The sequence below is a fragment of the Leptosomus discolor genome, chromosome 5 (assembly GCF_034619465.1).
Source record: "Leptosomus discolor isolate bLepDis1 chromosome 5, bLepDis1.hap2, whole genome shotgun sequence".
NCBI classification, from domain to species: domain Eukaryota; kingdom Metazoa; phylum Chordata; class Aves; order Leptosomiformes; family Leptosomidae; genus Leptosomus; species Leptosomus discolor.
Window position 1 is genome coordinate 11,110,450 of NC_141395.1, and position 22,210 is coordinate 11,132,659.

Genomic DNA, 22,210 nt, shown 5'->3' on the forward strand with positions numbered 1-22,210 from the left:
TTTGTTTTGTTTTTTACGTACATAATGCAACAATTATGTTGAGGCAAACTCCCACTGAAAGCGGGGCGTACAGCATTCACGCTAATTAGCAGGTTGAGATAAAGCCTAGAGATAAGTGCTTGGCTGGCTTTCACTTTGGCAGCCAAATTAAAAGGGAACGAGGAGGAAAATCACTCTGGGCAGACCCAAAATGGGTGGTTTTTTTCAGTTTTGCTCATGGGGACCAAAAAGCTGGGGGAGGCACTCTTCCGGGCCAAAAAATGCTGCATATGCTTGGCCTGAAATGCAAGATTGCGTTTCCCTTCCAGGCATCTCCTGCAGAAGCAAAAAAGGGCTTTTTCCAGGGAATGGGAAGGAGTCAGATTAAACCCAGTGGGTTAAACCCCAGTTTGGTACCTGCTCAGACAACCATGCCCCGGATGGGCGCAGACCTTGGCCACACCCCTGCACGTGAACCAGGGTTTCACCAGCCTGATGCAGGAGGACATCATGGGTTTGAGGGTCAGGGCTGTCGGTTCTACTCTTGGGTTCAGCTTGTAAAGCTGAATTCGGGGGTTTATGGGGGTTTAGAGACCCCACAGCAAACTTGCCACACTTTGTATCAGGCACTTAAATGCTTAATTCATTTATAAAATAAACTGGTACTAATTATAGGGCAGACCAAATAATTTTTTACTGTGAATTTATCCTGGTTTGCCTGGGACAGAATCCCAGCCTAGCTGTGCTAGCCAGGCCGTTAGCAGTTTGAGTCAGCCAGGGCAGCTGACCTGAGTGAGCTACAGGGGTAGCCCATCCCATCATGGCACGGACATTATAGAGGGGGAAGGTTTGCTGAGGAGAGGGAGCTCCTGTGGGGTTCCTGCTGAGGTTTTTCCTGCTCCTCTTTCTGGCTTCTCCTGAGGACTGCTCTCTGGTTGATTGTGATGACTGGAAATTCATTTGGCTGAGTATATCTCTGTATATCTCTGTTAGTATTGGTGCTGTTGCATTAAATCTGTTTCACTTTTACCCACAGGTTTGCTCTCCTTTTTCCTAGTTCCCCTTCCTGGCTGGTGAGGTGTTGTCAGGTGATAGAGCACCTGTTATAGTTTAGCCCCGGGCATAGGCTAAACATAGACAGAGTTGTACTTTTAATTATAATGGGGTGAAAGGGAGAGGAAGAGAAAGTCCTGAATTATTTTAAATGGCAATAATTCAAAAGCAGGGGGTATAAACATGTGCATTCCCATGAGCTGCTGCCCCGTGAACACCTTTTTTCCCCACGTTCCCCCCCTTGACAAGGGAATTGCTGTTTACCATATGGCCACGCAGATCTCGTAGGGGTCCTCGCAGTAGGAGTTGAGGTTGCAGTTGCTGTAGCACACCTTCTCCTCGCAGGCTGGCGGCGTGGAGTCGCACCACTTGCACAGGTTGGTCTTCAGGCTGCGGCGAGCGCCGGTGCTGCAGGCTGCAGGGGTAGAGAGGTGGTGGAGGGTGAGTGTGGTCATGCTTGCCCGGAGTGGGGAAAAATAACCACCGCTTTCAACAATTTGCACAACCAGTGGAGAAGGAGCTGAATTGACCATATTTCTCTATGCATTTGTTTATAGCTTTCATTTTGCTCCATTGCTCAGTCAAATGTGCTTTAGATTATGCCAAAGCCTAGAGGAGATGGAGGGATGCTGGTGGTGCAGAGGCAGGTCCTGCTGGACAAGAGCTTTGCAGAGCCTGGGAAGCTGCAAAGAACTGTGTTTTCCCTCTGTGTTTCCCATACCATTTATCATCAAGGGGAAGTTTATTTCTTCTTCTAAAACCCAGGCTCAAATCAGCATCTCCCCTTATTCTGAGTGCATCCAGTGTCCGAAAAGGGACATCTCTGGGTCTTTGCATGCCTGAAGACTTTATTTAGTCCACTCCCTGGGGGAGAGAAGTGCTGGGGAGGGATGCACAGCCAGGCTGGGGCAGCTCCCTCCTCATCCTCCCTCTGCCCATTCAATGAGCCCAAGCCAGGAAATGTGTTTGCCACCCACTCCCCAAGCATCTTTTTGGCAATAAATGATGGACTGAGATTTCCTGAGTTCTAAGATAACAGGGGCTGCTCCCTCCGGGACTCTGTTGCCCCCTCTGCCCCCGCCTGGCAGGAGATGCTCTCCTGCCCCTAGAATGCTACATCTGGCTGCAGTGGCAGGAATAACCACTGCCCATGTGCAGCTGCTCTGCGTGTATCTCACGGGCATAAAATTATCTCTATTTTTATACAAAGGGTGAATGAACTATGCTCGGTTAAGGGATAAATCGCAGCTAAATTTAAACTTCCTGTTTTAAGGCTGCTAAATGTCTTCTTTTAAAAAAAAAAACAACCCAACACTAAGTGGCTTATGTAGAAGTACATATTTATAAATTTTTACTTAAATACACTTTGGAGTGTTCAGGTAAGAACCTGAACTACAGCAGCTAATATTTTGGAAGGTTTGGGCCATTCATGCGTCTCTGGCTGCTGCTTCCCTGAGCTGCCCGGCAGCTCCGGGTGCTCCCAGCCCCTATGAAAAAGGTGGTCGTGGCTCACTGTGCTGCAACAGCCATCACAGGGCTTGTCCATCACCAGCTGTTAACTGGAACAAGAAACACATTAGAAAATCCCTGACTGTGGCTCAGCCCCTGCAAGCAAGGCCCTGCTGATATAGGAGCACATCCACGGGCACCCCTAGGTCTGTGGGCAACCTGCGGGACCTCCTGCGCTCTTGGTGGCCACATCCGTGACCTGCCCATAGCCAGGGGCTGAGCCTACGGTCCCTTTCCTTTTTAATGCATATACTGTCCCAACAGCATAAAGGGATTTTTAACTTCTCTGCTTCCTAAATTTGGGGCACACAGCTTGCTCTGACAGCATCTCGCGTGCCTGCTCGGCTTTCTTGCTGGCCCAGACCCCCCTCCACACGACATCCGTAAAACAGCTCCTGGAAGGCTCCTGCACAGAAATAAACAATTTGCAGGCTCCCATGGCCTCATACATAGGGCCAAGGTTAAAGATGGAGGGGAAACCTGGCTGCGGAAGAAAAGTCTGTTGCATCTGAAGGCTGGAAGGAGGAAATTTTGGGTTAAATGACCCAAGCGAGGCTTAAAATGCAGCTCAGCAGGCACCATGTCATGCAAGACGGCAGGGGACCCAGGAGCAGAGCAGGTGAGGATACTGTCCACAACATCTTGCTTGGCATCTCCCCATCCATGAGTCTGCCCTGGCCTTGCCAAGGCATCCAGGGACTTTGTGGGTGACCTCAACAGACCCAATGCCCTGTATCCATCTAAGGGCTAGCTACCAAAATTGTGACTTCAGCTGGGATTTGAATCACCCGTAGCCAGTGTGAGCCATCCTTACCTCCCTGCCTTGCTCTGCTGGGGTAGGACTTGCAGGATCCCAGGCAAAACTACTCTTGAGGATGAGAGTTTTGGAAGTAGATCAGAAATTAAGCCCAATGTTTGTGTGGGGCTCTCAACCTACAGCGACAGCCACTGCGTGTTACAAACTCCATTGGTGTTGTTATGTGGGAACAGACAATTAAAGGTAAACTGGTTTCTCCCCCCAAAACCCAGCCCTGCCACACCCAGAGCTATGCTCTGATGGTGTCACTGTCATATTTCTTCTTGCACCCTTTCAGCTCAACCCATGCATGCCCTGGCTCTTGCCGTGCTTGCAGTATGCTTGTGCAGGACCGTGGGCTCAGCACCATCAACCCGGGCATATTTGGGGGCCTTGTGGAGGAGAAGCAAATGATTGAGTCCAGGTTGTAGATGCCACTGATGCAGAAGAGCAATGGGGTTTGTCATTCATATATTTATACCCACCAGGTATGCTGTTTACTTATTTATATCAAGGGTTTGCTTGAGGTCTCGGAGCAAAACATCAGCCCCAGCAGTTTCGGGCTGGTGTGTGTGGTGGGGATCTTGGCAGCCGTTTGCACTGCAGAGCAAAGAAGCCAGGGCAGATGAAAGAGTTAAATATGGAAATGAGATCCAGAAATACAGCAGTAACCGGACAAAATTCTTTGGAGAAAAATTGTTCTAAACTAGCTCAGGCTGCAATTCTGTTATCTGCTCTGCAAGAAAGGTCAGAGCAGGAATATCTCTTTTTTTTTTTTTTTTTTTTCCCCCTCTTTTTACCCCCTCCTTCAAGGAAGCAAAAAGAAGAGCACAAAGCCCACTGCAAGTTTCTTCAGGACTTTGTGTCCTTGAACCATTAGCTCGTAGGTACAATTTAACTGCCACATCACTCATCTTGGCCCTGATTAGACCCAGATGAACACTTTCAATATTAATACTTGGATGATTTAATAAAGCTGCACGAGCAGTAAAAGTAACAATACACTTCCATAAAGGGGTTCCAGATGTTGCCAAGGCAAATGCTAAACATCAAAATACAAACTTCAAAAAAAAAAAAAAAGAGGCAAAAAAAAAAAGCTGGATAAGCAAAACTTGGAACAAACTATAAACTAATTAAATGTGGGTTGAGTTTTCCAAAAATAAATTGAAGCCATAAGGATGTGATGTGAGCCAATAAATAGTACAGTTAGTCAAAGTTATTGTGGAATGACAGTTGCAGAGATGGTTTGAAGTCACCGATAGGTGGGCTCACAGTGAGCTTGGCTTCCTATCAATAGGAAGGCTTGTTCTCCTGTGCACGAGAGCGGGATCAAGTCTTCTGGTATCTATAACTGGGACCCTGGGGAGGTTACTGAGAGAATATGAGATGATTTTCAAGTAGAGGAATAAAGGAAAAAACTATGTCAAAAGTGCCTCAGTCCCTCCCATAAGAGCAGCAGGGGTGATACCACCACCCAAGGACACTGAGATATTTTTTCACGTGTGTTGGGGCAGCCCTCCAGCCTCTCATTGCCCACAGGGCATCCGTGCTCTCCACTTGGCCACCTGCAAGGCCCATTGAGGCACAACTGCTGGAGTCAATAACCCAGCCTCTTCCCCCATAAAAGAGTCATCTAAAACAGCTCTCCAAGAGAATTTCATACCAGTCCCATCACAACAGCCACGGAAGCAGTCAGCTCCCAACAGATGAGCTTTTTGCTCACTTGCCAATGGTGACTGCAGCTGTAAGAACCCAGCGGGATAAATAGGGGTCTCATTAGCTCGTCTCTGCCAACGCAGCCCCAGAGAGCAGGTAGGTCATCCACCACCCAACTTTGGCTCCAGCTTTCTGCACGTTGCAGTCCCCAAGGAGGGTGAATCACTAAGGAGCAAGCCTGGGGTTGCATGGAGGTGGAGGCATGGTGCATTTGTTACAGGGGAGGAGAAAGCGTTTCATAGTAAAGCAATGGCATGTGTAGGCAATGCATTTTTGCTGCAGGGCAGAACGAGCAGTTTTGGTTGTCAAATATTCTGTTTGTCATGCTGTTTTGTGACAACTGAACACCGGATAGGCTTAAGGAAAGGTGCTTGGTGTGAGATGCTAGGGCACTTGTACCCCTCTGCAGTGCTCTCTCTCCAGAGGCGGAAGAGGACCAAGGCCTCTGCTACACAGGACCTCCATTATAGGACCTTCAGATTATGCTCCATCTTTCAGTAGCAAATTGCCCTTAAATTGCTTTTATTTTTCAAGGACAGAGGAAAATTAATCATTTTAGGTCATAAATGCTCTACAGTGAGGTCTTCTCCGTTTTTTTCTGTATATCTCAAGCACCCTGGGATGGGGCTGATGCTAACTTGGGAGTTGCAGAGGGCTTCCCAGCTTGCTGTTACTGCAGCAGCTCCAGGAGGTCTTTGCATCATCTTCTCCATGCAGGTCAGTCAACCTGTGACCCTCAAGCTTTGCATTTGGAGAGACTAAGGACTGGGTGATTAGCTGCGGTGCTCTGCAGCTTTCTCTAATCAGCAGCATGTTTAAATGCAGGATTGGGGAGCACCTCTGTCTCAACTCTGCAGCCACGCTGCTCCTGGAAGCCCCCAGCTAGGTGCCCTGATGGAAACCCAACCTGAGCTGAGACCCTCTTTCCCACCTGGGTGAGACTGGGCTCAGCAGCAAGTCCTTTGTCCACTGCTGAGTTTAGGATTGGGCTTTGCCTTGGGCTTTCATCCATGACTAATGACATGACTACACAATAACAGAGCCTCTCATAAAATTATTATGAGAACAAACAAATTCCTTCCCTATTATATACAGTACTTGTTTTTAACATTAAAACAACAGCAGGGCTGATCGGCTCTGCTGTCTTGCTGACCATATGAGAACACCAGGACCTTGGTGTTCTCCATTGGCAGGTTACTCCTGAGTTGTCTCCTCTGTGAAGCAACCACCAGTGCCATGGATGGGCTATGTCAGGGTAATTCCTATGTCCCTGATTTTGGGGAGGTCCTAGGCAGAGTCAGAAGTCCCCATTGCAATTGTCCAGCATGACCTGTGTAACAGAGATCCCAGGTCTCCTGCAGTCAGCTCCAGCTTGAGCTAGATCCGATCTGTCAGAAAGCACTCGGTCTCGCTGCAACATCCCAGAGTGCAGCAGGGTCTCCCCAGAACTAGACCTCAAGGTGTTGTACTCTTGTTTTGGATGCAGCTCGGCCTCCTCCAGCACAGTTCTGTTCTTCAGTGGTGGGATCCGGTGCTACTTTCAGCTGCTGAACCAAAGAGTATCGGGCTGCTCTTCTCCATCCATGTGTTTTACAAAGACTGTATTTCCATCTTCATAGGAGAAGTAGAGTAGACGAAATGGAGCTGAGAAAACTTGTTGTCCCGTTTTTTGCCCCTGCAAGGCACAAGCCTCTGGCTCCCCCAGGAAACCCAGCAGTGCTCAGGCTGCATTCAGTTCAGAGGACCAGGCTCTGCTGTCAGGTATGTGGTCCCACATCATCCTGCATAATAAATGCCGTACTTGGCAGAGTACAGTATGGAGCAAGGAATGAGCCAGTAAAGTTTCCTGCTGAATAAAAAAGGACTGATTTTGATTGTGTTAGACATCAGTGCTTCCCAGTGCCAGAAAGACATACAGTATACGTTTCTGGTTTGCTTGGACCTTCTTCAAACAGGCTGGTAACTGACTTATTCCACCACTTATTTTTCCTTTGTGAAAATATCCCTTTAAATTAAGTGTTTAGCCAATACTGCTTAGTCCCATTACAAAGTAAATTGGGTATGGATCGTACCAGCAGACTTCTCCAATCTCTTTCAGATGCTTAAATTACATCATGATCTAACTTCACCCCGGGGAGAGACGAGCTCTGCAGAATATTGCCCGTCCTTCTGCTTTGGTAATCTCCGGTATTTCTTGTGTACCTTTTGCAAGCTGTCTACTCGTCAGCGTAGCAATGACTCTGCTTTTGGGGCATTGGGATGTTTCACACAGAGGTACCCCAAGGTCACACCCCAACAAAGCTGGCACTGTCTGGGCAAGCTGGAGCACCAGGGGCTAGCGAGGCAATGCCTGGCACTCAGCAAGGCGGATTTGGCCAGAGCGGTTTCTCTTTGATTTTGGTCAGTTGATGCCTGTGCCTGCGGGTGAGGACAGGGGAGTGTACCCACACTCCTCCGTCTGCCCTTGGAGCTGCTTGTCTTCTCCATCCACCACGACAGCCCATCTTGCTCGTGCCCAAGGCACTGAAATCAGGTAACGCCAGGGACCCTTCTCCTCCACCCGCAGTGAGACGCTTCCCCTCCAGGAGATCTCAAGTTTCCTGACCCAGATTTCACTTTCTGTCCCCCAAAGCTGCTCCTGCTGGGACAACCCGTGCTCCATCCTGCTGGGCACCCGGAGGTCTGGGTGGCGGTGCAGTGTCCGGCCGGTGCCAGCTGCCGGGGTGGGCTGGCAGGGAGCAGGCGTGCTGCCGCGGGACGGCTGGGCTGGGGGGGATGCCTGCGATGGGAGGGCTGCACGGGCAATTATCTGCCATATCTGTGCTCTCGCTTGTGTTTAAAAACAACAACAGCTCCACTGAGTCATAGATCCTACGGCCTCTGAGTCATTTTTTATTTCTGGATTTCACTGCTCTGCCCTTTGCAATGAAGGGAGTTGCATGCGCGCGCGCACACATACACACATCAAGTTCACATTTGTTTTTCCCCTATTAAAAGAAAACGATTTCCATACCATTAATGAAACAGAAATGATTTGACTTCGCCTACCCTGGCTTTTATTTTCCATTGTATAAACTCTGCAGATGAAATAATGATGGTTGTAAAGTAAACCTTTTTTCTTTCTTTTTTTTTTTTTTTTCCTTTCCCTTTCCAGGCAGCCTCTTTTCGAAATAGAAATAGGGAGTCACTTACAGACTTGGCTTGTGCTGAGCCTGTAGTAATTAACCCCTTCAGCCCTAGCTTTTCCTCTCTTGGTATTTAACCGCAGGAGGGGTGAAGGCGGCAGCAGATCTCCCCTGGGACTGGAAGCAAAGCAGGGGAGCAGAGCAGGCAGGGAAATGCGAGGAAGGAGGAGAAGAGCTGGTCCAAGCAGAGCAGTGGAGTGTGCTTGGGGAGATGCACCCATAGGTTGGATAGCTTTCCTGGGAGAGCTGGGGTGCTGGCACTGCAGAGCTGGAGGTACCTTCAGTTTTCCTGCAGACCCCATTTTTTTTGGGTGCAAGTCAGCACCGCTGTTTTGCGTTTAGCCCCATCCTGGGTTGTCTCCCTTCCTTCTCGCTGCCTGGGGACGACCAGCGCTGACACCTCAGTGAAATGTCCTCTCCCCTCCACACCACCACTGTGGAAACAATCTGCGGTAAATAATTTAATCACCAAATCTTGCTCTTCCTGTTTACAGGGCCGTTACGATTTTATGAAGTACAGAGAAGAAAATTAACAGGGTGAAGTAATACCTTGCAGGAGCAGCAGATACAGCTGGAGCTGGATGCATGAGCATGTGCCTGCCTTGCCCTGCAGGACAGGGTGAGTTGCCCTCCCCGCGGGAGTGTGAGCTCCGCTTTTTGATATACCCTCACCAGCACACATGGTCTGCCCAAGCAATCTGTCTATCTTCAAAGCTGCTAAACAAGCCACAAGCATTTTTTCTAGTCACATCTATCACGCAGCAGCACAACCCTGCATCCCCCCAGCACCATGTCAGATGCTTCGCCGATGCCTGGCCCGGGCGGGTTAGTGACACTGGCTGGGATACTGTTACTCTCCCCAGATTGGGTGATGTGTTTTATATTATTTCTCTTGGATTTATTAAGCATTATGTAACTGGCTAACCAATCCCGCATGCGACGCAATCACGGCTGATTTCATGTCAGTGGAAAGTAAACAAAAAAAAATGTTCTGAAGTGGCTGAACTGAAATTCATTTCCACATGCAAAGCAATTCCTGGAGGATCTTCCCCATCTCCACGCAGCTACTTTGCATCCAAGCTCTCATGCAACCCATTAGAAGAGAGATGGAAAAGTTGCATGTTGCACATGACAGGGCGTTACAAACGAATCCTCTCTGTTTACTCCTGGCATGAAATTTTTAAGACAAAGTTTATTTTACTTAATTATTTTTAAGCACCTTGGTGGATTTCTGCTGCTCCTTGAAACGTGTTACGCTTGTATACTGTTTGTCTTTTAGCGGGAGAACTCCTTCAAACATGAAAATTACTCACCAAAGAAAGTCTGGCATTAAAGTTCAACCCAACGCGATGGGGAGGATGTTCTGCCCTTGCTCAGCTTTGGAAGCACTGTAAGTACCAGGTGAGGCAAAAACTATACCCCTGTTAGACTCTGAACTCAAGATCTTTCAGAAGAACTCTTCTTTCTGGTGTAATGGGCAGCATGCTTCCCATTAACACCAGTTTGCACCCTGAGATGTTGAGCTGAGGAAGGAGGGACACGGAATGAACAAAGCACAGACTTAGTGGCCCTGTAGCATTTTGCTCGTTTTTCTCAGTGTCTTTGAAACATTCAGCAATGTCTGAAAATGTTGTGTTTCTGAATCCATTTCACCAACGCACTTAATCTTCACTGAAATATCAGTAGAGTCAGTGGCTGGGGGATGCCTGTTTGCATGTTATCTGCATTATTTTTCAGTGAGCCCCTGAGGCACCCAAGCACCTGCTTCACTTGGGCAAGCAGCTACGTCCAAATTAAGCTGAACTGCTGAATTAGGTGTGGCTGGGCTGATGGATCATGTAATAGCATTTGCCGCTTGCCAGGCTGCAATTTGAACATAAACATGGCACCATGCTGTGCTCCTGGGGGCAGGTGACAGGTCGTGAAGGGGCAGGATGGGACAAGCCTGAAGGCAATGCTGGTGTGCAAGTTCACATCTCCATGTGGATGTCACCACTGCACCTAACTTTGTGCCAACTCACTAGATGATGAAAGTTGTCCTAAAACCAGGAGGGAACCCGCAAATTAGGGGTCTGTCTGCTGTTCTGGAGGCTCGCTTATCCCCTCGGGAGATCAGCAGGGATGCCCCACATGCTTCATTGAAAAGGTGGCCCAAGAGAGGGCTGAGGGTTAGTGCAAGAGTCCCTCAAGTTGCCCAGGACAGCAGCTTAACACAGGGTTTTTTCACTCCCTACAGGCCAAGTGTGTGCTGGCTGTTGCGGGTTGCTGTGTAATTACGACCAGTACTTCCAGAGCCATCACCACGCCAGGGAAAACCTGCCCTGGCAGACAAAAGCAGTAGTGAGTTTGCCCAGGAATAACTGTACTTACCCCACTAGGCATTCGTCAGCTGCTGGTTAAGTACCAGGCTATGAAAGTCAAATGTGAGGAGCTATGATGCAAACCAAGACTTGAGGCTGTCCTGTGTCTGAAGGTGCAACACAAGATCTCAGCTGGCAACAAGTCCCTTTCATTGCACCTATTGCTCCTGTTCCTTTCTCTTTCATGTCTTTTGCTGTCCTTCCCACCTATGCGTGGCACTGGAAAAGCCCTGAGAGAGCAAGCCAAGCAGCACAGCCTGAACAACAATCCTGGGGTCTGGGAGGGAAAAAATCACCACAGCTGGGGGTCAGCGCAAGGAAAAACCATATATACACCCAGTCTCCTGTGGTTACCTCCACCAGCACCATACCCTGGCCCCACCACCACAGCAACTCCCACCAGCCCAGACGGCGTGTGAGGGGAACGTGCCATTTCTCTTCGTCTGATGGAAAGCAGAGCAACTTATTCAAGGTCTGAGGAGGGGGGAAAACTGCTGAGTACAGTGTTCATAAGCAATTTTAGGAGCTTTGCTGGCGCCTTTGCTTATCTGGGGCTTTGCATGGTGTGGTGTGTGTAGGCTGCCGGTGAGGTTTGCAGAGGGCTGAGCTAACATGTCCCCCATGGAAAATGTCTCCTGATGACTGGGGATTCACAGGCCGTGTTTTCAGAGGGCTCTGACATTTCAGTTCTTTGAAGAGTGCTTTGCAGTGATCTGTTTTTGACTAAATCTTGGTCTTGAAAAATGGAGTCCCTTCTTCCCACCTCCCACGCTGCTTGGGAGAAGGAGTCACAGCCTGGCCACACACGGGTGGTTTGAGCTCATCTTGTCGCAAGTTGTTGCATAAATTGCTGGGGATTTAACAGCACTTGCAGGTCTGGGTGCTGAATGGCAGAAGGTAAGAGTCGACCGACTCCACAGTGCTGTTGCCATCATTTTTGTTGCTCCTGTTTCTCCAGAGCAACCAACGCTGTATTCTATGTCCTATTTAACAGCAGCTTCTGCATTTCATTCTCAGGAAGATGCAGCAGAGATGAGTCCCCCTCTCCTCATAGAAAAGGGACGTCCCTTTGGGACATGGTTTAGTGGGGGTGGTGGTGGTGGTTTGACGGTTGGACTTGCCAAACTTAGATGTCTTTTCCAACCTTAATGATTCTATGATTCTAAAAGCAAGTGAGCTGCAAGTCGGTTGCAGATGTTGCTTTGTCTTAACTACTGCAATTCAAGTAAAACTACTGCACAGCGGGGGTTTTTTACTATTATCATCATATTATACTCTGGAATTCAGTTTTGTGTGTATTTTTCAGGCTCTGCAGGAATCCTGAAGCTCCGTGAAGAGATGGAATTGAAATTTGAAGATATCATCCAAATAGGTAAACATGTCAGAAACATTATCTGGGTCACATTTGGGCAACAGGGTTCACTCTGTTTTAAGTGCAAATGGTTTACTGATGATTTAGATGAACTTCCTGAGGAGTGTTTGAAATTCCTGGCACACGTTCGATTTACCATCTGCTAGAAGGACTTTGATGAGCCCACAAAGAGACGTTAGACTGGAGCTGCTCTTCATATCTTGGGTGGACTTGTCGTGATTGACTAGTTTGTATTTTTTTGCATTTGTGCGTTTGTGTCGTTTTGATTCCTGAGGAGAAGCGGGGCTTGCAAGGGACTGTGCGATGAGTTGTCGGGGCAGAGATGTTCTGTTAATTCTCCGTCAATGTGCTGTCATCAAGTTGTTCCAGCACTGCCCATTCTTTATGTCTGCTAAAATTATTACATAGAGTTGAGTTTTGCCCTCATTTAGACTGGATCTAACAGTAATTAAGTAATTTGTGCTGTCAGAGGGAACTTGAACTTGAGGCTAGCCTGGATTACAGATGCTAAAAACTTTCTTGCTTCTCTTAAAATGTCCCACATTTAGCATGCAAACAGATTGTGTGTTCTTCTCTTTCATTTCTTTCTTGATCTCTTAAAAAAATAACTTTTAAGGAGCTTGTGTTGTAACCTACCAAAAAGCACTGCCCAATAGGGTTGAATTCAGCTTGAATATTTTCAATTTTTCTAAAGCAGAAGAGAGCTATGGCAGGAGGGCAGAGGGAGCAGGATTTTGGAAAGGAATTTTTGCAGGAATGGAACAATGAGTCCTGTTGACAGGGCCTGAAGTGCTTTTTCTCCACACATGAAAGTAACAGGAGCTTGCGTGTCTGTGTAATGCCTCTCTAGAGATCACTCTGGCAGGAGAAAGAGAGGGTTCCTGTGGGTCCCAGCCCCTGGGCAGAGCTTCAGCACAGCTCCAGAGAGCCTCGGCGGCTGGAGGGAAAGAGGTGCAGGGAGCAAAGCTGCTCCTCCAGCATGGAGGGACGTACAAAGAGAGGAATGTTCTCTGTTCACCATCTCCCACTCTGAGATCTCATCATTTTGCAGTAGCGCATTGCCTTTTCAACTCAGCATCCTGCCCCAGGATGCCTCCTGAAACATGCCACGGTCTGAATATCGCTGAGCAACACTTCTGCCCAAGAGCTGCCTCCCAGGCTGCAGCCTGTTGTAGAGGTAATAGCCCTGACAAGGGTGAAAGAAAAACTTGGCCATTTGTGATGCTCTTTTACAAGGTGAGTGCAGGGCAGATACACAAAACCGTAGTAAAAGTGCGCTGAGGAGATCTCATGCCCAAGCAAATAGCCTGTGCCTCTGGTGGGAACATCTGCGACCATTTTCTGCCATCATTGAGCGCCTTTTGACATGGCAGGAACTGAGCTCCCAGGGGATCCATTGGTCTTATTTCTGTGGATGCTTGTACCCTGGGTCTATTTGAAGAAGGATGATTCATTCAATTGCTCGCTGCTTATGGCTCTGTGTGTCACTTCCCATTGTAAGAAGAAGGGTCTTGTTTGCTATCATGGACTGGTTGGGGCTAATTTTGGGATAGATCTAGCATGGAAAAAATGCTTTGTGCAGCAAGACAGTGGCTGATTCAGTTTCTTCCATGCTGGATGCTGGTGTTTAATGTCTCCCAGGCAGGAAGCTTTATCAAGCCACATCAGACAGATGATCCTCATCGTTGACTGGCAACCTGCTCTGCTGAACAGTTCTCAGGGGACATGGGCATTCATTCTGCACTGGTGGCATCTTATTAAATGATCCATCTGAAAACAGGAATGGATCTTTTTAAAGAAATATCAATACCAGTATTTATTGTAAAGACCTCAGAAATATTTGTAGTCACAGCACTCCCAAGAACCATTCCTGGAAAGGGGTCTGAGTTCATGATTTTGCAGGAAAAGAGAAGAAATTCTTCTCTGGATTTCCAGTGCCAGACACGGTATGAATTCACATTGGGAGTATCGTCTTTCTGATGGGGTGCACGGTGCCGCAAGGCAATGCAGGACACAGTCAAGCCTTCTGGTTTGGAATGGCTGAAATGAGGAGAGATCAGTATCAAAAATCTTAGGGTTTTGCATTGTGGCTCTAAGGAAAAGGCCCTTCTTAGTGGTGTAGCAACCAGCAGGCCAGGAACTTCAGCAGACGTCTCCGGGCCTCCCAGAAGCAGACAGAAGAAAAACGTGTGGTTCTCAGAGGGAACATCTTCATAGGGGTGTTGGGGGAACTGAAAAGATTAGGAGATGCTCAGATATTGAGACAAGGAGATGCCTTATCAATGATCGGATCACATCAGTTAGTGTCACCCCAGGTGACTGCTTCAGGACTCAGCTCTGCCTGCAGCCTGGACCAGAGCAATAAGCCAGCCCTGTTGCTGACTGCCACGCTTGCACTGGTTCCAGTTGTTGGCACAAGCTCATCAGCACTGCTTTATGTGCAGGGCATGTATTAGGTTGTGATGATCATGGAGGCACGGACTGTCCAGCTCCCAGGCATGGTCAGAGGACTTGCCATCATATGCTGCAAGGGGACGACAACAGCTCTTTGCAGGCTGAGTGAAGGCAGGCAGGCGTTTCCTTCAGACACCTTCAGGCCTCATCAGCATTCACTCTGGAGCTGGGGTGGAAGCTGCTGGGGATGGCTTTCTTCACACCTCTACTCACCCAGAAGAGCTGGACTTTTGGACCTGGCAGAGGAAAAACATGGAGCTAAGGGGAACGCCTCCACCCACAGCATGGTAAGGTGAGAGGTCTTGCTGCAGGCAGAGCACGTCCAGTACGATGCTGCTTCAACCACTTTGAGAGTCGTTGCCAAGCTGTGGGTGGAACTGGAGTGCAGGACTCTGCAAAGTGACGCCCTGCAGCTGCCATGGCTGGAGCTGCACAGCAGCTCCCCATTACAGCTTGCTTCTGCTGATAGCTGCAAACCGCACACCGGAAATGTTGAAAATGCCTTTTTTTTTAAAAAAAAAAAAAAAATTAATTTCAAATCCAGATGTAAATAATCCTGTCTAGTCAAGGGTAACACTTGAGTTGAGGGATATCCTGGGAGCTGCTAGAATCCATGTGGGTGATAGCCCTCTGTCCAGGGCAGACTGGCAGGCTGCGGTGTACAGCTGGATACATTAATTGCCCCAATGCTGAGATGCGTTTGCTGTAGTATAAATCAGCTGTCGTTTGTCAGGCGTGTTCCTGGCTTATCAATGGGAAGCAAAACACTGCAGCGGAACAGCTCCACGAAAGGGTAAGTCCTGGAGTGGCATAACTGGTGGGAGCATGGACTGCAGAGGGGATTGCATGATAAGCAGGCTCTCCCACTTCTAAAAGCTTGACAGCTACCAGCAGCTGGCAGGAGAGTTTCAGCCCTACTTGGGCTGTCACAAAAAGATGAACCAACTGATGAACAAGAAATATGACTCTGATGGATGTTACAGATCCTTTCCAGAGGCAGGATCACAATTGTTGTCTCTGAATCCAAGGATGTGCATGCGAGCAGGGCCAAGAGAGCTTTCAGCCACCCCTTCATTTCCCCCTGAAGATCCCTAAGGAAATGTTATCCCACAGTTGGGGTCCAGCATGGAGATAATGTAGCTGTAATCCACAGGTTTGATAAGGCAGGCAGCCATCGGTGGTGTTATCTCCCCTCTACATGGAGGCCCCTTCCAGCGCGAGGCTTTCACTTGGCACACAGCACTGAACACTGGATGTGAAAAGAGCAAAGTGTGTGGGAGCTGCTGATTTTGTCTCCGTGGTGGGACTGTTGTTTTTTAATAAAAAGATCAGATGTTGCGCTTCCTTGAAAACATGACAATCTATGGGAGAGTTCATTAGTTTATGGCAAGTTGCAACACTGTGGAGCCCAGCTGAAAGCAAATGTTATTGCAAAGAGTTATCACTAAAGGGAGAGGAAAATGATGTCCCGAGGAAATAAACTTGACGGAGCAAAACATGGAACAATATGAAGCTGTGGAGGACAGGCAGTGGAGTTGAATACTTTCTCAGAATAAAAGCCCCCAGTCACCTGTTTTTAATGCCAATATTTGCTTTCTGCATATTCAATGAATAAGTGGGATACATCTGTTCAGGACTCCATCTCTAATGGGAGTAACAAATATCATGATTGCAGCTGGCTGAACTTTTTTACTGCTAGTACACAAAAATGTCTTTGTGACCATCATTAAACAGTGATAACACCAGTAAAAATGAGCTTTTTTTTTTTCCTTCAGAAAACAGTATATTTTAATTTCAAGTTCCACTGAATTACATTTCAGAAAGCACTTTCCTCTGCAAAGCCCCCCACTAAAATACAGATTTGAGCAGTTTTAATGATGACTGGCCTGTCTCAAGTCTGAGGAAAGCTGGAGGCGCAAAGGGAGAGGAAATGCCCACTTTCATAAATCTGACATAGCTGTACACCACCAGTTTTCTTAGCCTTCAGTTAGTCTAACTTACTACAGTTTCAGCCCTTGGTGTATCAAGTTTGGAGAAGTGTAAAGGTGGATTCAGAATAATCCATCACTTTCCTTGCTGAGTCTCATGCCACTTGCAACACTGTAGAGGACTCCAGTTTTGCATTGTCAGGGTTTTTTCTTGTGCTTTCCCCTTTTATTTCCTAACTGGAGAATTTGTTGCAACTTTGTTCTTATTTAGCCTCATGATAGGATGCACAAGATTTTCCTTCAGGCAGTGGATGCTGCGCCTGCTCCCAACCCAGCTACCTACACCCAGCCAATGTGGGGCCTTTGCAGCCTCTTGGTTTGTTTTGAGGGTGATAATTTCTTCCTTGGTGTTTGGGCTGCCTTAAAACAACACCAAAACAAAATATGGTGCTACTTGAGAAGAATTGTCATAACCAACCCTGCAGCCATGTGTCCCAGGCCGGGCAGCACCCACCTCCGTAGCCTGGGAGAAGAGGTCTGCTCTGCTGCTCCGGCTCAGCCTTGGACCTGCAAAGCTCCTTTCTGCAAATGGATCTATTTGCCTGTGAAATGGAGGGTGACTCTTCTTTCATCCTCTCCCTTCCCTCGCCCTCTCACCAGCTCAGGTTTCATCCTGTGTTCCTGAATTGTGTGCACGTCGGCGTTGGGGTGCAATCCCTTGCCTGAGGAGCAGGCTGGTGTTTCAGTGGCAGTAGGACCCCTGTTTTTAGCCCTGGTGACCTTAGAAATAAGGGGCCAGCTTCTTGAACGAGCTGTCTGAGGAGCCTGGGATAGGTCAGAGATTTCTCGAGCAGATCAAAAGCCAGAGATGTTTTTCTGACAGCCCCGGAGCTCCCTGTCATGATTTATGAATTATATACGCTCTATATATTTAGCTGAAGAGGCTCACTGGGGAACAGGGGCTGGTTTGTGCAAGCAGGAAGGAGCATGTGGTTTCAGAGAGCCACCACCTACCAAGAGATACCCCCTCGAATGTGTTATCTGTGGAGCCATCAAAGTGCCTTGAGGGACCATGGCAAAGAGAGTCCAGGAGACTCAGAGCAAAAAATGTGAGGATATATTAGCGGGCCAGCATTTTAATGGGAGACCGAGTTATGGGGAAGCAGATCCAAACCCCAGGAGCTGGGAGCTCTGGACTCGGGGTGGCAGACCTGCAGCCTTCCCTCACTTCACAAATCCTCTTTCCCCAGAGCTGCAGCAGATCCCATGGGGCTCTCCCTTGGTAAGTGCTACGTGCCTTGGCAGATTTTGAGTTCCATGTCCTCTTTTGGAGGTTGGATCCCCAAGGCACTCTGCTGGGCTCCTGGGGCTCTTCACACCCTGACAGCTGTTGTCACACCAGTGACACTTAGCTCACGTTCTTGAGGTTGTCTCCACAGCTCAAAGAGTTGCAGTGCTTTTCTTTCCTCTCTATGAGACAAGATTTTGCTCAGCCCCCCGGTTGTGTTGCCTGACCTGAGCCCTGTTCCTGACAGACAGAGCACAAGGGAGACTTTCCCAATTCTGATGCAAAACAGGGCAGGAAAACTGCTAATTATTAAGTTTAAGGCCAGAGTGTTTCCACGTGCACAATACAGTAATCCCGACATCAAGTCCGTAGCTTCTGCGTGGGTTGTAGCCTACTAGGCAGATAGTCTTGCAGTCTTGAAGGCTTGGAGCAACAAAAATCCACCACATCCTGAGCCTGAGTAATTACCTGCTGGAACAACTTCGCCATGTTGTGCTCTAACACAAAAGCACCCAGGTTCAGCTTCCAGAGTGTAAATCTTGTTTTTCCTCTGTCCCATAGAAGAGGAAGCCCTCTACCAGGAAGAGTCTCTCTGGGACCTGGTTTTAGATGATAACTAGCTCACCTCCCAGCTCTCTCCTCACCAAACTAAAGACACTGAAAACCTTCAGCTCCCCTCCACTGTAAGACAGGTTTTCCAATCCTGAACGATACTTGTATTTTTTTGTCCCAGGCTAGGTAAATCCAGAACTGCACCAGATCTCTGCCCTGGAAGGATTTCCCGCATGCGTGAGGATTTATATTAGCAGTGGTGCAACTACAGTGTTGTCTGCACCTTCTGCTGAGAAAGCCATGTCAAAATGCTGCCCTCCAGCAGCCACTGTCACAGGGAGAAGTTTAAGGGTAGATACTTTGAAGCCTTGCTAGGGCTGGCCAGGGAGAATTAGGAAAATCCAGCAGCTGAAATTTCAGCGGTCTGTCAGACCACAGTCCTTTTTTCCACAGTGTATGGACAATAGCGGTCAGATGTGCTGTCTGGTGACTGCTCAACCATGTCGGTGACTAAAGGGATGGCGACAGGCAGCGTGGAGCAGAAATTGGGGTCTCTGCTGTCCTGGTGTAAACTCAGAGAGAGGAGCAAAGTCCCTGAAGATGCTCAGCTGAAGTTATTCTGGGATGACAGAGATGCAATCCATGCCGTTTTCCCTATGGCAAGTCTTAAATCTCTCTGCTAAGAGGAACGACTTTGCTGCTGTCACCAAGCTAGCGCTGTCACTCTTTCAAGAGAGGCTGGACGAGCGGTGGGATTTGTTGCTTGAAGAACAGCTGAATGTGTATTTTCTGTCACTTGGGGGCATTTGCTGTTCCATTCTCTCTTAATGTCAATGCAAAGTGAGCTCCCAGGGTACTTTTACTGACTGAGAATGACTGTAGGGTTGATCTTAACACTATATGCAAGGGAGGTGGATGTAGCTCCAGAAAACATATATCACTGGTGAGCTGAATCACAGAGAGCGCGCCTTGGCCTTTTTTTTTCCCCATATGGAGGCAAATTTTGTCATCATATCACTCATGTAACCTTTCAGATGAACTTAGTAATCATGATATGTTTTGGTTTGGCTTGTTTCAGATTAAAACCTTGCCTTTCAGAAAAAGGAAACCATAAGTTAAATAACTCCAAAATTAGGTATTTCTGAAGGATAATTAGTGGTCTTCTTTCTTACCAAAAACAACCCAAGACTGTGCTTTAAATAATACCTTGTAGTAATTCCTTCAGTTCTGCTCCAAATGTGATTAATTTAGCAGGATGTTATTAGTATAGCATCCTACATTTCAAACCACACTTTAGGGTATTATCTAGAATAATGAATACTGTACATATCCGCAACTTTTTGAAAAATCAACCAGACCTTATGTCCTAAATGCCCCCATCTGGGTCTTCTGTGCTTCAACAGTTGCACCAAGGCTGGTATTTGCCTACACCCAAATTACTGACCGATCATATTCTTTCATTCCCTGTTCCTGTAGATAGGGGGACCTATGTAAATTGAATGCAGATACAGATCCCTGCCCCCAGTTATTTCATCTGGACGCGAAAATACTGGAATTATAATCCTCCTACTTCATCGCGTTGAGCAAAAAGCAATTTCAGCTGCGTTGAAATTTCTATAGCAAGGGGAACGGGTCTGCCTTTGTAAAAGAGTTCACTGTAAAAACTGCCATTGTCTGTGCAAATACATAAATATATACTGTATAGGGATATATGTGTGTATACACGTACATAGGCACTGTATATACAAAAAGACACACACACACATACTTAGGAGATGTGTATATAACACTCAGTTATACACAAATCTATTCCCTGTTTTGAAACAATCATCAAGATATAAACAAGAGAAGTTAAACCATGGATGGGCACATTTTCAAGTGCTGCCGGAGGGTTTTATCTACAGTATTGAAGAAGTGCTATCAAAACCTAAACAGGGCACTTATTACAAAGAAATCTTTACGTAAGCGCTGGAAAGGTTTGCCGAATAACCAGATGTTGTTGCAAAGACACTTCTCCTCCCCCTTCCCCACTTCTTTCCTTCTTTAATAGTTCGATTAATTCTGCGCATAAACCAGGGATGATAAAAGTTCTAAGCTGCAAACTTCACCACATCTGGACACTGTCGAAGGCAGATCGTTCAGCGGTGCACTTCAGTTGCTTTTAATCTCCCTCAATAAAATAAAAACTTCCAACAAGTAATGCTGACCTATATATATTTTTGCACTGTAAACACTGACATCTGCGAGCTGCTCCAAGCGAGCATGCAGCGCTTTCCACCAAGGCAATCGCTTGCCCTTTGCCGTAAGAGAAATACACAGCTGATGCAGTCGTAGCAGCCTATTCTACTACATTCTCAGCTATTTCCAATCCTCCGGCTAATTGCTGTCAGGGGAGAAATCAAAGATTAGCTATTTTGAGGAAGGAAGGAAAAACAAACGACCTCTCGGAGTATGTTGTTTAACGTTGCCTAACCAAAAACATTTTTCTACTCACAGAAGGAGAGCAGCAGTAAGGAAAGCAGACCCGGTCTCCTCCAGTAACCCATTTTCTGGATCCCGCCAGTGACCAGAAGCCCGGCTTCACGGTGTTGACCAATTCATCTTCCCTCAGTGCAGCCAGTCTCCTGCGTTTCTGCTGTCAAGCCCGGAGCCCCGAGTTTGCGAGGCTCCCGGCTAGGCTTGCCGGGAAGGCGGATCCAGCCGCTAAAGCCCAGCTGTGTGTGGGGTCCGCCCAGGAACTGCAGTTTATGAACAAACTAAGCCCGACTCTCCTCTCGAAATATATACAAATATGGGAGGGGGAAGCCAGGGGGAAGAAGCCTGGCTCTGAGAAAAAGAGTTGGATTTTTTTTTTCCAGTGACAATGCGGAGCTGCTCCCGGCTCCATACGGCCCAAGGATCTTTGAAGGGGACCTAATGTCTGCTGCATGCATCTAATCAAAAAGGCATGGGTACTCCTGCATGCCTCTTTCATCTGAATAAACCATGGAAGGTAAAGCTTCAATATGCTGAGCTGCCATTATTTTGCTACTTCCCCCCCCCCCCCCCCTTTAAGAAATTAACTCTATCTTTTAAGTAAGCTTCAACGGGCTATATTTTTAATAGGTATAATTAGAAGTTTTAGGGTAGCTTTTTCAGAAAGACCACATCAATATGAGCTTAGCCTAAAGTAGGTGCTTTTGAACCATTAAAGCAGCAGGATTTAAACATATATGTTTTCCTGAATCAGGGCCTAAAATAATAACAGAGCATTTAAATAGCTGCTTTCTCCCCAAGATCTCAAACTGCTTTACAAAAACTTGTAAGAAATATTATCCCACTTAGAAAAGGGAAACTGTGAAACGTAGCAGAAATCTAACTTTCCTTGGTTGTTAACACAATGAATCAGTGGCAAAAGGAGGAGTAAAATCCTCAAACTCTTGCCCTATGATCTAGCCTGATCCTTCAGACTGCATTAAAATAATGATCAATGTACTTGTGTGCAGCAAAGAGATGTTGTTAATAAGGCTTTTTGCAGCCAAAATGCCTGCCCTAAGGTGAGGCTAATTTTTTATAGTTATTGATAAATACATAGATTAATTTTTAATGCATACACAGCATTCTCATTCAGTGAACCTCCAGCTTTTTATTTACCCATTTTACAATTCATCTTTTAGTTCATTAATCAGTGTGTGGTGGGTATGTGGTGTATCTGTACATGCCTGTGTGTATGTGTGATTGTTGCCAGTGAGAGTTTTGCTCTGTTGGACTTGAAGGTCCTTTCTTTGTATGAATCTTTCTGATAAACTGCACCCACTTGTTTTGTATAATTTATTCTGTTAAATAATGGTATCTCTTTTCCCTTCTCCTGTATTTAAAAAGGGAAGGTGTTAGGTGAGGTACACACACAGCTGACAAACACAAAGCGTGTCTCCTATGCCACGGCTACACAAGTGTGCCTCTGCAGAGAGTTGCTTGGTCTGCTCCGACCTGCTTCAAGGTGCCCAGATGCAAGCCAGCTTAGCCTGTCCTCCATGGA

At 47.2% G+C, this 22,210-nt stretch overlaps 1 protein-coding gene across 1 annotated transcript in view; it reads right to left on the bottom strand.

The window, feature by feature from the left end:
* Window positions 1–20,738, bottom strand: part of LOC104349491 (TGF-beta receptor type-2) — a 33,708-nt gene extending 12,970 nt beyond the window's left edge. Inside the window, exons 1-2 of the mRNA XM_009955042.2 lie at window positions 20,687–20,738; window positions 1,297–1,447 (exon numbers count right to left, since the gene is read on the bottom strand). Coding sequence (XP_009953344.2) covers window positions 1,297–1,447; window positions 20,687–20,738 — 203 coding nt within the window. The remainder of the gene's footprint in view (window positions 1–1,296; window positions 1,448–20,686) is intronic.
* Window positions 20,739–22,210: the final 1,472 nt, after the last annotated feature.